The sequence below is a fragment of the Anoplopoma fimbria genome, chromosome 24, assembly GCF_027596085.1.
Source record: "Anoplopoma fimbria isolate UVic2021 breed Golden Eagle Sablefish chromosome 24, Afim_UVic_2022, whole genome shotgun sequence".
Classification (NCBI taxonomy): domain Eukaryota; kingdom Metazoa; phylum Chordata; class Actinopteri; order Perciformes; family Anoplopomatidae; genus Anoplopoma; species Anoplopoma fimbria.
Window position 1 is genome coordinate 18,109,286 of NC_072472.1, and position 16,908 is coordinate 18,126,193.

A 16,908-nucleotide genomic window follows, 5' to 3' on the forward strand; every position below is an offset into this window, starting at 1 on the left:
AGCTTATCATCACGCACAAAGCCAGACAATTTTCTTTTATTTTCTTCACAAGGCTATAACATATCCCTACTGCAAATTGAAAACTACTTTTGTCAGAGAAAGAGTAAAAAACTAAAACAAAGGAAGTTATGGTTAATAGTATAATTGAGTGATCTGACAAAGAATTTAAAGTTGTGAAGGCCAGTTCTTTCTGTAAAAGTAGCGCCTATTGGTTCAGTTATTACACATGTGCATACAGCACGATCCTGACACAATGAACACACATACACATGCAGCATGAACACGTTACATTCTGATAATATTGCCACACACCCAGGAGCCATATGGTCTTTGTCAGAAGCTCTTGAGTACTTCCCTTCTTTCCTCCCTTCACCGTGCCGCTGCAAGCCAAACAAACTCTCTCCCTACGTCCTGACAACTCCGAGCCTAGGGGAATATAGCGACTAAAATTGTTTAGACAATACTTTGCAGTGCACTCGCCCCAGTCTCCAGACTGTAAACACAAACCAGCTGTCCCCGGAGTGCGGATACTTATTCACTGACTGATCTAACCATAGGCCAACTGGGAGAGAACATGACGGCGAAATAAAAAACGGATGAGGAACAAGAGGCCGGCGCCGCATTCACACACTGTCACAGGCAATTGGGAGTAAACACTGATATCTGACTTTGTGGCTGTGGATGAAGAGCATTTACAATGTGTCAGTGTTTGTCTATCAAACAAATATCACTCCTAGTCCTTATGGAGAGAAAATGACAACTGTCCCTGAGACGTACCGCTCTACTGCCACTTAGAATCTTTTTATTGCTTTTATCCAAAGTGACTACAGGCAGGTTTCTGTCAGTGGCAGTGACAACCATTTGAAGTGGGGAGCCATTAGTTAATGGATAGGGGCAGGCAGAGGGGAAACATGACCTCTGTGAATCCGCCTCTCTCTCACTCTGCCGTGTACATCTCCTGAGCCCGCTCGTTTCCAACATGAGATTACAATCAAAGAGGAGTGGACAGGGAGGCAGTCCAGGGGTCCCACCTTCAGCTGTCAATCTCCCAGTATGACTGAGCCGCCGCGCACATCCCATGATCCACTTTGGAGGATATGGTGTTGTAGTGAACATGTCCGTCAAGTTAATGCATTCAAGTAATTACCACATGCCATCACGTCTCCCACTGTCTTTTAAAGATATGTATAGACAACAACACTGCATACAGGATGATGAAATATTAATACATTTTTGAGATGTATGCTTTATATGTATTATCTAAGAAACATATATTTGTATGTGCCAAACTGAGATCTGAATCTTAATTGGATTTCTCCACGATTACATGTCACTGTTTTCTTTTTTGTTGTTGTTGTCTATTTTCATTTTTTCTAGGAACCAAGCAATATTTTGTTTAGCCAGATAACGAGCAGATTATTTAACATGGAGGTTTTAAAAACGCTGAGATTGCGTTTCACATAGGAAATATTTAATCTACTTGGAGAAACAGTGAGACGAGGAAACAAGCCTTTTATAGGGATACAAATCTGGCTTGTAGCAATTGTGGTTACTCTGATTCTTCTGCAATGTGGAGCACAATCAAACAAAATAAAGGCTTCTACATAAACATAATGTACGCATGCTACATGGAATGTAACATGTAGCAGGTGTAACATAACTCTATCTGTGTCTGTATTTGTATATCTCACAAAAATATCTGTATTTGGATTTATACAGGAAGTCAGGGGCAAAGCATGCACCAGAAGCTGTTGGAAATGTAATTAAGACTGCTTCATGTTATGTACTAAATTGTTTTACTGGCAATTATAATACTCTTACATTTTATAAGTTTAGCTGGCCACAAAATATACAAAATAAAATATTTTAGCCATGTACCTATACTGTTACTATATATAAAAAAAAAAAACATTTTTATATATATAAACATGTACATTACATTACATTACATTACAGTCATTTAGCAGACGCTTTTATCCAAAGCGACTTACAGGAAGTGTATTCAACATAGGTATTCAAGAGAACTACTAGTCACCAGAAGTCATAAGTGCATCTCCTTTCTTAAACAAGCATCTCAAAGCATAAGCCAGAGCAAAAGTATAGTGCAGAGGCAGATTACTACGAAAACAATAATTGCAACAGACTAATCCGAATATAGTAAGTGCTGTAAGTGCTACAAACTACTACGAATAGGATATGTACAGTTTACAATGATATGGTTGATGTTTTTACTTTTGGCTTTGACATCTTCGTCTTGTGATCCAATATGTGATGGGCACATGGGATCACAAACGTTTTGGTTTGACATGTAGATCTAAAACTCTGACAATACAAACGGAGGAATCAGAGATGATGTGTTTGCCTTTCTCTTCATACGCTCTCATGCGTGAGCAGTGATGTGACTGGCTGTATCGTCGTCTTTCTCTGTGGCTCACTACTTCGTCACTGCAGTGTTGTTGCCTAACCTTAAGTCCTGCCACAAGTCTCACTTTCCTCTAGCAGATGGCAGCGTCCAATTAGTTTAAGAATATCATTTATTCCTCTCCCTAACTGAACCTAAAAACAGGTCCACTATCCAATAACCTTTAGAGTACACTGGCTGTGACTTTGCCTTCACCTCAATAAAGCGCTCCATGATTGAATCAAGTGGCCGAGGTCAATAGGACATATGTTCATTTCCCAGGGTCCTCCAGGATCCCCACAGGCAGAAAAAAAAAATGCTGAGTGTCTTCCGTGACATTTATTGGATGGGAACTACGTTAAATGTCTTTTTTCCTTTTTTTCTCATTTCATCTCTTTCACTTTTGAAAAGGGCTGCACTGTGTGTGTGTGTGTGTGTGTGTGTGTGTGTGTGTGTGTGTGTGTGTGTGTGTGTGTGTGTGTGTGTGTGTGTGTGTGTGTGTGTGTGTGTGTGTGTGTGTGTGCGTGTGTTTGTGTGTGTGTTTGTGTCTGTGAGCATGTTCTGTGTGCTTACACAGTATTTCAACCCTGTGGTCACGCTTCAGGCACCAGCACATACTACATCTGTCACTGTCTCCACCACGTCACCTCAATTTTCTGCAAACTAGTTTCACTTCTGTGCCTTGAAGGACAGACACTTCTTCCTCTCTCTCTTCTGTTCCCGTCTGTCTCTGTCACTCCTTTTCCCGCTCCCATCACTTTCAGCCTGCCAGCTTGTCTTTTGTCAGCCGTCTCCCCACTTCTCATCATCTCCCCCCACTTACTTCGCTTTAATCAAAATGGCATTAGAAAAAGTTATAATACTGTAAATTAATTTGGAATTGAGTTGGGGCTTTTAGAAGTAATTAATTTTCAACTGTAGCTTTCAAATTTACTTTGTTGATTAAAGATCAAATGACTAATGCTCTGTGGGATTTTTGTCACCGTGCTGCGGTCTCTTCCCTGCCTGGGTAGCCGAATCCATGAACTCATCATATAGATATAAAGTGACAAGATATTCAAGACAGCCAACCACGCATATTAACTATAATATTTAACGTTTATTTTTGGGGACAGGTGAAGAGCATAAATTATTCAGTGTATTGACTAATGCCATCATATGTTCAGCGATGTATTGTCTACATGCAAACATTGAATTAAGATTTGTAATGAAAACAATTGATTCTATTCTTTACTCTAACATCATGCGTGCGTGCATCTAAAGAGGCTGTTCTTAGGCGCAGACATGCTTTCAGTTAAATGCAGTGTTTGAAAAAACAGGGAATCTCAGGGGATCTCACACCCCTTGTCTGCAATATCCAGCAGACTTGATTATTAAATTGCAAAACAGTTATTTACAAATGTGATTACCAAAAATATATTGTTGTGACGTTTCGTCTTATATTGCTATTGAATACCTGGTTGCTTCTGGTAGGGCCTTCTTCTGTGGGTGGGGCATTCAATCTTTAGCCTATGTTCATGAATCAGTTGTGATAGACCAGTTGTCCATAAGATGAAAAGTTGTACAGCGACGCAGTTTCTGCGTTTCTGGTTCGAACGCATACGAGTTGGGTTAGAGAGCGAGAAAAGCAAGTGTGACATGTGGATTATGTTGCAGGGCATTACTGTTTTGTGGTTGTGTAGTTGTGTGAGTGGACTTATTGTTAAGGATATGAGCCTATTTGATGTGCGTGTGAAAAGTGATTAGCCTAGTTGATTGCCTTGACTTGCTAACTTGTTCACAATGACAATGCTAACACGCTGAAGTTAAGCAGGTTTAATGTTTACCATCTTCACCATGTTAATACTGCATGTTAGCATGGTAACATTTGCAGGTATTTGGCCATAACCCAAAAAATTGTACAAATAAAATGTTGACCTGATGATGGTGCTATAAGGAAAGTGAAGGATGTACTTTGTGGGTAAGGGATAGGTGTTTTTTTTTCTAGTTCAAATAATGTACTATCCTTAAATGTTAAGGTAATGAACAGCCATCAGCACATTCAAATGAAGCTTTTAGAAGCTTAAGGGTCAGTGTTGCTGATTTGGGAAACGAGGCTGTGCCGACTGTGTAAAAGAGACACTACAAATACAGAACACACACGGAACACAAAGGGCCCTGCACCATAGAAAATTCATGCACAAATGCCACGAGTTGCACATCTGAGTGTGTGAGCGTTTTGACCAAAAACACAATGTTCACCTGGTTGGTTTACAACGACACAGTTTAGTGTAGTTTGTTTAGTTTATTTAGATTAGTTTAATCAACTCCCAGTTTTCAGTAGACCGGAGAATATCAGATAAGCCAGTTACACTGACAAATACCCGACCATCTGTGTTCGTGAAGAGCAGTCACACACTGGTGTACATTCAACATGTGAAGACACAGAAGGGCTGAACCCACTAGAGAGCCGCTCACAGCTGTTGTGTTCACTATTGCTGGTATACCATGAAGCAGGAGGAGTTCACATCCAGTGTTTTTTGGAGTCAGTTTAAAAGTGAATGTTAAGAAAATGAGCTTCCTTTTAGCCTTTATAATATAATAAGAAGAATGAAAAGAAGAAGAAGAAGAAGAAGAAGAAGAAGAAGAAGATTACATTCCAGGATTCTGCTCTGTGTGAGTGTCATCACAGAATTATTGCCGGAGTGATTTTGAGCGACAAACATAACAAGTGAGACATGATGATACTTTGTGTGTGTGTGCAAAACATCACCCCACTGTGCTTCACAAAAAAGAGCAACCAGCACATGCATATTTTGAGCCTAAGCAACTAAAAACTCTACACAAAATGAACAACTATACTATTAACAAGGTCTATGGACAGAGTGTCTCTTATAAACTCCCTAACTCAGCAGCATTTTGCCAAAGGGGGTTTTGTTTTCCTATCCAGCCCCAGGGTGACCCATGAATCTGCGTGACCTCTGAAGGATGAAACGGGGAGACATAACTCATCCAGGCAGCTTCAACAAGTCCTCTCTGTGTTCCCCCTCTCTCGACCTTAAAAACTGACAGTAAATTTAGTGAACTAAAGTAATAAACACTAAACCCTAGAGGGCTGAGCTTTTCAGGGTAAGAGTGCTGATCTAGCATTTCCGTGATATGTTTGACCATCGCTTTCATTATTATTCAAAAGGTGAAACGGATACTAGAGGGGTATTATTATTCTAAAACCTTTAGGTTTATTATCTGCACTGGAGGCCGAGCCTGTCGAGAGCAGGGGATGGACGGTAAAAGACTGGGAGCTATGCAGTTTGTGAGGGCATGGCTGTGGTTGTTAACCCTTGTTACAAACACATCCTTCTTTTAGTGCAGTCTTTACTCATGGTGTTCACTAGATTCCAGGGTTTTGGACTTGTGTCCCATGGGATTCACAGACCATCTGTATTTACCCTGTTCTGATGGTCGGAAACCTTGACCCTTTTGCCCTCTGCCCTCTCTTCGCTTCAACCTAAGCTTCATTCCAGCACTCCAAAGAACATATATATATATATATATATATATATATATATATATATATATATATATATGTTTGGCTGCTGAATGCAACCTGACAGATTCCAGCCTCAGACATACTGCAGTGAAAGGCTGATTAACTGGCAACACCACACACTTGATACTTGCAGCTCTGCGATTCAGCGAGTTGACACTGTCACCTGTTACACACTGAGCACTTGTTTGAACCTGTGGACTAAAGCAGACAAACAGCTGCTGCCTGTCTGACAGGTGGGTCGCATAGTGATCTCCCACCTGTCCCTTAACCATAAAAATGACCCAGATTGGAATGAAAGTAACAAAAGTAAACAGGCTTTTAGATTTCCATCTTTTTTGCCTTATTAATCAATGCAATGGGTTGAGTGAAAGTAAGAAGACACTCAGTGCAAAGTAAATATAACAAAAAATGTGATTTACTTTATGAAAGTATTTCCACCTACACATTTTTTATTTCTTCAGGACTTGACTGGAGATTATCTAAAGGTTATTCTGAGGAAATATTCAAAATAACTGCTTACTTTCTTTGAAGATGGATAGTACAATCACCACTGCCATCATGCACATTGACAGATTGAGAAATCAATTAAAATGATTAAAAGAGCTGAGGCAATTATTATCTGTATAGCTGCATCTTATGCCTGGGTATTAGAGATATCTTATTGGATATTCTCGCTCAAAGACATAGCATTCTGGTACCCTTTCCATTCCAATGTTTGACTGTGGCCATTTATATTTTAGCTGTATTTGCAGATGATCACGCCCTGCTGAAATAATGTGCATATGTGTGTTGCATCATTTTGAAAACAGAATCATCAGAGCTATAAGCACTATAACATATTAACACCAACACACAGGGTTAACAGAACTTACTGGCTACTTCCAGGGATGCATTGTGACTGATCGCCTGGCCCAGATAGTTCCGGGCCACGCACACGTAGCTGCCATCATCGGGCTTGCTCCGTCGGCCGTGGATGATACGTAGGAAGAAGAGGGACCCGCTGGGCAGCAGCATACGGTGGGAGCGGGGGTTGTCGCGGTCGGTCTCGACGCGCTCCCCGTCTTTGTACCATTCCACCGTTGGGGTTGGACGGCCCTCGGCCTTACAGTTGAGAGTGGCTGGTTCCCCTTTAGACACAATGAGGTCAGAGGGGTGCTCCACAATGCGGGGAGGGAAGTCTTCCTGGCGGAGACGAGACCCTGGAGAGAAAGAAGGGTGCAAAGGTGACATAAGCAAAAAGGAGAATGAGTTCCTGGTATGGACTTTACTGCTGTATTGCTGTATGTATACTGCGGTACATGGGACTTAGTGTATAGGGTCAATTGAAAACAAAAAACACCACAAAAAGGCATCGTAAAATGTATCATATAATCCTTTCACGCAATGAAGAGAAGTATTAATCAAAACAGCAGCAGCTCTAAAGGAATTAGACCAGGAACAATATTATTGCTTTGCAAGTGCCTCATATTAACAATAATCCAGTTTGACAAAATAATTACCACACAATCGCGTGTCGCTCATAAAATGTTTGGCTTTTCTTTCCGCAGTTGGAACCCCATGAGGCATTGTAAATTAAAAAAAACAATGCTGACGTGGAATCCTCAGGAAGTAATATCTTTCAAAACATGTTTCGCCTTAAAACATGTTTTTGCAAAGAAGTGTTTATATGCAGTTTTAGAGACAAGCTTCAAGGCTGAATTTTATAATGGGATTATGGTGTTATCTGTTGCTCCACCGACACATTACTATAGACGATGTCTGTGTTCATTTCACCAATTTAAATATTCAGTAGTTTTAAACGTGTTATAAACTTGTGCTGCTATAGATAACAATACAGGAAATGCATAAGTCCCCAACTGTATTATGACTGTTTTCACAGTACACTTTATTATTGACAAGGGAAATAAATATGGTGGAAAATCTAATTATGTGTTTAGCTGTGTAATTTGCCAGTTCCGGTATTCTGAGCAAAAGTGAAAGGATACCCATCCTCAACAGGAGCCATCACTCTCTGTCCTCCACCCTAATGGAGTACACATTTATTTATTCTTTGTGTTCACCATTTGGAGCCAATTTCACTACAGCCTCTGAAATGGTTAAACCGACCATAGAAATACGAATCAATACCACCAACCATTCTCACACTAACAACTACAAAATCACCTCTAATCCCTGATACACTGTTGAGATGTCAATCATGCTGGTCTTGTCAAAGAAACTGTGCAACAATGAGTCCCTGTGAGGCAGAGGACAAAGCAAACCTCCCTAATGAGATCCAGGTACACAACTCCAATGCCTCTGCACATCTTAAATTCCTTCCATCTTTTTTTCCAACCCCCCCAACACAGTAGAGCCAGCTTCAACCACGTCCGAACACACACCCTCAGTCATTTCTCTCCCTTATTTTCCCCTTCAGTATTCTGTGAATGCTGGAGAATCTGGTTTGGATTCTACAAAAATGCTACAGGAGTCATTATTTTCTTCAGAATCTAGATCAAATCTAAAAATCGCCTTTAATTCTAAACTGAAATGCAGAAGCAATTTTTGCTAAAAACTGTTAACCCAACAGAGAGAGAAAGAGACGGAGGAGATGACAGAAATGCGGCATTAATGTCAATCATGCAACCACTGTTTACTTGTTTTATTGCTGTGGGAACACTTCTTTCATGCCCCTGCAAACACTAGCTTACACAGCCTTCAGCAGGTCACGCTTTAATGTGCCAATGGTCCTGTAAAGCAGATAATCACCACCGTGCAAGACAGTGATGAGCTCCTGCACTCCCGCTGCAACCAATAAATCCCACACAGACAGAAGTGTTTACTCAGATAGATAACACCTCCTTCATTGTGAAATGGGTGAGAATTTGGTCCACTGCGTAGTGTGATAGACGTTTTGGTGTGTTTGCGCGAATCTAAATTTACTGTCTTTTCCAAAATCGTATTAAGGAAAATCTGAAAGTATTTAAGAGGTCAAGTGCACGGCCCTCACTTACACAGAAAGGTCATGAATTGCATTTGACAAGTGTGCAAGCTTATCATTAAAAACTGAAAGGCATTGACATTTTAATGTTTTGCATTCAAAAGCTCCATTTTACCTGGCTGGTAGCAGTCAGACTGAATGGACGTGGACTGCTAAATTAAGCCCTCCCACTGCCTGACTATAACGGGTTTTTTTTCTTTCTTTCCATTTTCTTCCTTAAGTCTGCTTTTCTGAGTGGTGGATCTACCAAAAAGGCTACATGCTGATTAATGCAAAAACTGTCAAAAAGTTGAATTGGACAGGTAGGTAATTACCCTCTATAAAATGCTCCTCATTAACACCTAAAAAGAAAAAGCCCCAGCAGGACCCTTATTTGCCCTGGCACAGTAGGGATTAGCGAGACCAGACCTTTTTATTTAGATACTATACCGTTACGATATTTGTTACAATTTTAACGATACAGATGCCTTTTTTTTTTTTAAAGAAAAAAGAAAATCATTACACTCACAGGCAATTAACATGACACACACCAGCCATCAATAAAACATTCATTTCAAAAGCAAATATAAGTCAAATGTAAATGTTTGTGCCACTAAGTGTCCTACAGAAATATTATAATTAAATATAAGGCATCCTTTTAACATTTGTGTTTGTGTTGTTTTAAAAAAGGTATCTCGTGTTGCTGTGTGTGGCACATTCATCACAAATCTGGCTGTATTTTTATCTAGAGGTGAATAGGAGCACCACACAACACTTTCTTTCTTTCATTCTCTCAACTTGTCAGGGCTGTTTTGGAACAAACATACAAAAGAAGCGAAAAGGCGTTGATGCAGCCACACACGTTTGTATTTGAGTAATTTATCATCATATATCATATAAATATCAGTATTATTTTTAAAGGCATCGATAACAAATTAGTTGCTTACGAGTATTGACGTATCGGTACCGCAGTGTAGATTCATACATTCCCATGTCACAGTGCATAATGAAGCTTGAAGCTCTGCTAAGATAATAGTATTGGTTGTGTCAAAATGTGAGTCATTCTGTCAGCAAAAATGAACGTAATGTATGTTAACAGGGGATCACTGAAGTTTTTTTAGGATTCATCCTCTCAGTATTGATATCTGCACACAATTGGTAGACCAACAGACCGACAATTACAGGATTTCTTTCAGTTCTGTGATCTATAAAGTAAATTTAGTGAGCGATTTTTTCAACAGCACAAAGACATGTTCTCACTGTAAGACCAGGACTAAGACTGTGCTGCCAAGATGTTGCCTGAATGAAGAAGTCACATTGGCTGCAGATACATTTCTGAATCAATTAAAAAATGACTGGAAAAAAATCTTAAACCACATTAAAAGCAATATGTAAAGACCACCCATGTAGCTTTGAGCGAAGATGGGGGTAAACATTTAATTCCAGCAAAATTTTACGCACAGTCTTAACATTTAAACCCATAACGGAACAATACAAACATGGTGGCCTTCTCTCACACATGCTGCCTACATTTCCTAATTGTGTTGGGCCGATGCCTAAGGGTCCATGCAGCTCCCTAAGCTCCCTGGCATTACAGAAAGGCAATATCAGCCCGCCACAAGTGGGCCCCCGGAAGACAGGCTTTATCTGCAAAGGGCCAGCAGCCAGCACACAATCAGTATGCAAAAACAGGCACACAGATGCACAATGGAGTACATACGTAGACACCAAAGGTCATTTGTAGCACCTGTGCCCTTACAAATATGTCTTTTTCTGTCAGTCATCCCACAGGCAGTTATATTGTCTTGTGAAGATCTAGAGAGAGAAGTGAAATGAAGAGCAACAACCATGAAAGAGAAAGGAGCATGTCTGTGTCGTTTTGTCTCAGTCTGTGAGAAAGGAGGTGGGTACAAAGTCTGTTTTTTTCCCCACTACTGTAAATCTCTCTCGAGAATGAACTAAAATGTGCAAAGAACATAGAGAGCCATTGTGTGCTGGAATATCAGGCTAGGTATTTTGTATTTATTGAATATGAGTTATAAATGAAGGCATGAGGGGATAAATTAGAAGCGGAAAGGAGGAAGAGTAGAGGTGATAAAAGGGTAAGGTAGGGGATTTGAAACAACAAATCATGCAAGCTGAGATTCTAATAACTGAATGTGACAAATGAGTGTAATTTAGGGCAACGTTGGTGGTCTTGGATTGACCGACTCCAGTGTCATTTACAGTACAGTACTGTATGTGTTTAGAGTGCATGAAAGGAGGCTACCATGACTGTTTGGTACCAAACCAAAGAAATATACAGAGAAAACATCAAATAGCACAATCAAAATTAGCTTGGTGCACTGAGGTCACACTAGCTGTCAGCTCAGTATGAACAATGATCCATTCTAAAGGTGTAACACTTCAGACAGACAGACAGACAGACAGACACATGGACACACACACACACAGATATACACATTGCTGAAGCATCACTTGGAGACTAGTTTTCACACTCGGACGCAAAAAAATTCCAAATTCACTTCTTGAAGAATTTGCACAAGTGACTGCGGATGGTTTTCCCAAATAAATAAGTCAAAGAGAAGAGGTGAGTGACATTTATTAATGCAGAATGCTGTGAACTGCCACCCTTTGGTGCTGCTGACATCTGTGTGACACAACCAGCCTGCTCAGTGACTCTGAAAGCCTACCAGAGCCACAGTGGTGGAAATGGCAAATCTCCACCTGAGGTAGTGTGGGATTACCTGTGCTCGAGTGCCGCCGAGGAACAGTAGCAGTCAGGCACAGGCCGATTTTGTTGGGAGGCTTAAGGGTGTGCAGTAAGGGGAACAGCTACGTCTTGTTAAGGAAATCCCTTTTGTTTCAGTCTGTAAAAGTAATTTAGTTTTCTGTTTTTTGATCCGCCCGGCTAGATCGCGGATCAGCCCACACTTTTAATGGCGAGACAGAGGTTTCCAGAAGCTTCCGAGTTCAAAGCAGTACTCTTGTAAGTCAAATGACACCACATGTTCGAACAGACAACGATCCAAGGCCAGATGAACAAGGAAGATATCTAGACAAGACCAAAACTAAGATTTAGAGTCTTACAGAGCATTCGAGAGACAGACCTGACAAGTAACACAGAGGAACAAAAGACCACCATAGCGCCAAAGAGTGCCGCAGTGAAATCCTCAACTGAACTAAGTAAACTACCAAAGTTGTATTTTGTTGAGTTAGCAGTCAAAAATCAATTATGTCATTTGGAATTAGAATGGCCAGCAAGTGTTGACAGATTGACAGATGTTGGCGCTTCTCCACATTTGTCCTGACATACCATGCGAGTAAACAATTACACAATAAAAGTGGGTTGAGTAGGATTTCATGTTGCAGAATGAACCATGTGTCTTAATAATAACTGAATGTTGTCAGCATTTCCATCCAAAAATACACTTCACAGACCCAGACTAGACAGCCTTCTGACTCTGTGACACTTAACTCGCAGCAGCAAAGTATTAGTATGACAAGTGGGTTATATTATGCAAGAGTTGCGCATCACTGCGCATCTTTGTACCACCTTTGGTATTTTAAGCACATCTGATTAAACAGAAATGTCAGCAAAACATCCAACAAATCCTCCCTTCTAAGGCCAAGTTCTGACTAATGTGGATTTGGCGCTACATCAAGGGAGACCAGATACCTGTTTTAAAACACTTAGCAGAGTCTATATTAAAAGGCTACACTCACAAAAAAAAAGTACAAAAGATGAGACCAAAGTTATACTTATTTTTAAAAACCATCCACATGCTAACAAAACAATGTTCTCCACATTTAAGCAAAATGAACTAGAAATAATTAGCATATAAGGCTCATACCTGCTCCTGCTAACTTTAACAAATGAAGCATAGTGTTAGTTTAGGCAGAGTACTGTGGTACCGTCTAATCCTATTCATGCAGGTGTACAGCACATACATTATAACATTAAACTTATCACTGTTCTCCTATGATTATGCTCAAACCTGTTTGCTGCAGAGGCTCCCTCCACCACGCCAACCACCTCATTATGTGGTATTTCATGTAGTTGACTTCACTGAGATTTAATGTCCGTGCATGTGTATATTAAGTGGGGTTTGCTGTCTCAGCACAATGCTCCTTGCTACTCAGATTAATGATCGGTATAAAATGTTGGCTGTGAATATTCATATTAACCAGCTTGCAATTAAACTACTTCATAGGAAAAAGAATAAAACCAGTACACAGATCAAAAGAGAAAAACTGCACAAATGCTTTTGTTGTTACGAAGGTTAAGCATAGATAGTCTACTGTTTGGTGCTAATCACCATTTAACAGTGTTTTTAATGAAAAACATATCATGCCACTAAACATTTGAGTAAAAAGCTTCATAAACAGCTTATGTTTTATATTGCTACATTAAAAGAAATAGTTCAACAATTTGGGACTCTCATGTCTCATGTATGTTATATACAAAGCTTTAGCCGGGAGACAGTTAGTTTAGCTTAGCGGTGCACAAGAAATAGTCCAGCACATAACCCCCCCATAAAACAACGACTTGTTATTTATACGCAAGTCGGTTTTTGTATGGACTAATGGTGAGAGATTTTTGCTCAACCTTTTTGACAGAGCCATGGTAGCGGTTTCCCCTTTTCCAGTCTTTATGCTAAGCTAAGATACTTGTCTGCTGGTTTTTGCTTCATTTATATCGTAAAGAGAGAGTGATAACCATCTTCTCATTTAACTCTCGCCATGAAAGGGAACAAGTTTATTTTCCCTGACATTGGGTTATTCCTTTAACAAAGAAAATAAAATGGACTCATTGAAAAAAAAAACAATCCCTTGGAGAGACAAATTCCAAACCTAGACACACACACACTCATTCATTTGTAAAGTAAATCATAGGCAACCAATAAATGCCAGACATTCTTTCTCAAGCTGTATAAACTACAATTAAGTGGAACAGTTGAACACTGTCATTCACTCAAGTATGTAAAGGAAGGAATGTGAGTGTGCTTCTATGTCGGTGTGTGGCGAGGAAAAGGTATCTGCAACCACACTCTCTCCTACATTGGGCTGAAACATTTGATCTTCTTAAATTGCATTTGTAAAGGTGATTTTAATCACATGGAAGTTATGAACATTTTTAATTACAATACTACGAGGCTCTTTTTTCTGGCACTCATAAAAACACAATGCAGAATGACGCAGTCTGCAGAGAGGAGAGTCAAGGTCATGGACATGATAACACCTCCAAACTGCAGCACCCTGATGTTCAGGGGAAGATACGAACTGAGTGACAATGCACCAGGAATACGCTTTTAAGCCTAACACACGAGCAGCCTAAGAATTCAAATTAAAAGATGAAGGGAAAGATTTTGAAATAATTAATGCAACTAACGGTTATTTTCAATAGCAATCAATCAGTTTTTTACGATGAATCCCTTAATCGTTACGTCTAGAAAATAGTTAAAAAATGGCCATTAGAGTTTCCCACAGCCCAGATGAATGTCTTTAGATAACTTGTATTACTTCCTCACATTTTGAAAAGCCTAAACAGTAATTGTTTAACGGTTTTCCCTAAACAATACAAAAAAAGATTCAGAAGAGTAATACATCATCAAAATTGTTGACAATTATCTATCTATCGATTGAATCATTGATTAATCGTTTACAATAAACTACTTTATAAAGCTCCTTCTTTGAGAATTGTGTGCAAATATTAATGTTCACTATATCATTTCATGAAGTTGGTCACCTAATTGTTTTCCTTCTGTTTGTTTTTTTACTGTGCAGTAATGTAATCTTGTGAAAAGAAAATCTACTTTGGTTTGTTGGCTGTTAAATGCTGGCTGGGAAGGTAACAAGCACTGAATTCCCCCAGGGCAGATTCAAACCAGAACATTGCTGGTACATGATAAACATCTGAGCCAACTAGGTCACCAGGACACTTTAACTGGAGAATAAATCCATCAGGCTGTCAATGACGCACACGCTGTGGTCTCGGTTTGTTTTTACAAAAACCAAAATCAAACTGCATTTTTCACTTTGTATTCATGCAGTGTGAAAGAATCCAATAATATTTTGTTGATGCGGTTCATTGAAATGTTCTGATTTGCTCAAACATGCCATTAAACCAACTTGCTGGTGAAAAGCACACAACATGTTCCCAGTGGTATCACTAATTGTGTCAAAATGTTCAGCATTCTCTACATGTTTTGCTTTTTATATAGTGTACATTGCTTTGATATAGCAACAGTTGAGCTGAGCATACCTCTTGTGTTTGTGATGAGAAACACCTCAGGAGCAGGAGAAGTGTCTGGAAAGGCCAGCAGCCCATCTGAGAGGCTTATCCTCACTCCATTAAATGTTCAGTGGAAAGTAAAGAGGCTGTATAGGCCATTGATTATCGCTCGGGCAGAGCTTGAAAGTCAAACTTCCCATGAATAAAGACAGACTTAGAAGTGGCAAAGGTGTAGTTTGTTGTTATTAAAGAAAAATAAAACTATGTTTGACTTAATACCGTTGCCTTTTTTTTTGCATTACTTTAAAGTTACATTATAGTCTACAGTATTTAATATAATCGGTTAAACAGACCGCATAATGTGTGTTTGACCATCTGTACTTAATCATGTTTCCTTCATCTCCCTGGAGGCTTATAACTTATAAAACTGTCATTTTAAACGTTTTTTGCAACACTAACTGAGTTAATACATTAATATTGCATTAGCTTCATGCTGCGTCATTGCATGTCACAAGTGCATGTCTGCATGACCTACATTTATTTTTCGGTCTTAATTGCGCCCCTGGTCGTGGCAGCCCAGACTGTCACACTGTGAAGGGAGATAGACTTTGCCCTGAGCACAAAAAAAAAAAAAAACCGAGGCCCTCTCACAGGACTTCTTCTGGTTACCAAAGTCCCACTTCATGAATGTCTGCATGCGAACAGACAAATACGTGTACTGTATTAAACAATATCCCAATACTAAGATAGGCAGAAAAAAATCAAAAACAGCTCGGATTTGCAACTAAGCCGCTCTTCTGACTCTAGATGCCTGTCTCTTTAATGAAGAGGCAGAATGATTGGCCACAACCCTGGATGTTTTTGGACTGCACTGACATTTAAAAGAATCATATGATTTGCATAATAGTTAAAGAGAATATAATTAAGAGGGTGCATTCAGCCACAGGAGACTCTAGGTTAGTGCTGTGTAGGTTCCTTCAAAATTTGATGGCAATGTTCATTGACCATTCGCTAAGACACGCCCCCGAAACGCAGACCGGCCAATCATTTATCTTTCTAGTTGAATTAAATCTAAAACCGACTTGCATGGAATAGTTTGACTTTCTTGCCGAGAGTTAAATGAGAAGATTGATACCAATCACTATGAAGTGTAAAGCTATGAGCCTGTGGACAATTAGCATAGCTTAGCATATGTCCTCTGCCCAAAAATTATAGAAAGGAGTGAGTAAACTACATTTCTCCAAAAATGTCAACAATTCATTTAAAATGCATCTTTGGTTCCTCTTTCTGATTAAAAAATGCAGTTATATGAATACCACAATCCAGCTATCTGAGCTGCCTGCCACCTTTTTAACTTGTGTGCGCGTCTTGGGAACATCTATGCACAAAGAATGTATGCAGGGTAAATATTATGTGATGTGGACAGTCTGACCGACATATTCTTTTGTTGTCTAACTGTGTTCCCTTACAATCAGGATTTGGGATCAAAAAACTAAGAAATGAAATGTGTCAACCAGAAATAGATCACAAAAAATCGCAGTATGAAGATTTATGTGTGGAATTTTACACAAATAAACACACTAACCTGACATTGCTTACAAATAAAGAAGACTCAGATATGTTTTGTTGTTTCTCAAAATGGTTTTCCAATCCTGAGGCAGCAGTCCAACTGTTTTAAAAAACAGCAACGGGTGTCTGACACACAAGCGGCAGTCAAGCCAAGGAGACGAATGCAAATCTTATCAAAACACAGCTGCTGCTGCTGCTGCTGCTGCTGCTGCTGC

The 16,908-nt window shown here is 39.6% G+C and overlaps 1 protein-coding gene across 1 annotated transcript in view; it reads right to left on the bottom strand.

Moving 5' to 3' along the window:
• Nucleotides 1-16,908, bottom strand: part of LOC129113112 (roundabout homolog 1-like) — a 91,203-nt gene that overhangs the window by 48,965 nt on the left and 25,330 nt on the right. Inside the window, 1 exon segment of the mRNA XM_054625257.1 lies at nt 6,803-7,129. Within this exon segment, the coding sequence (XP_054481232.1) occupies nt 6,803-7,129 (327 nt within the window).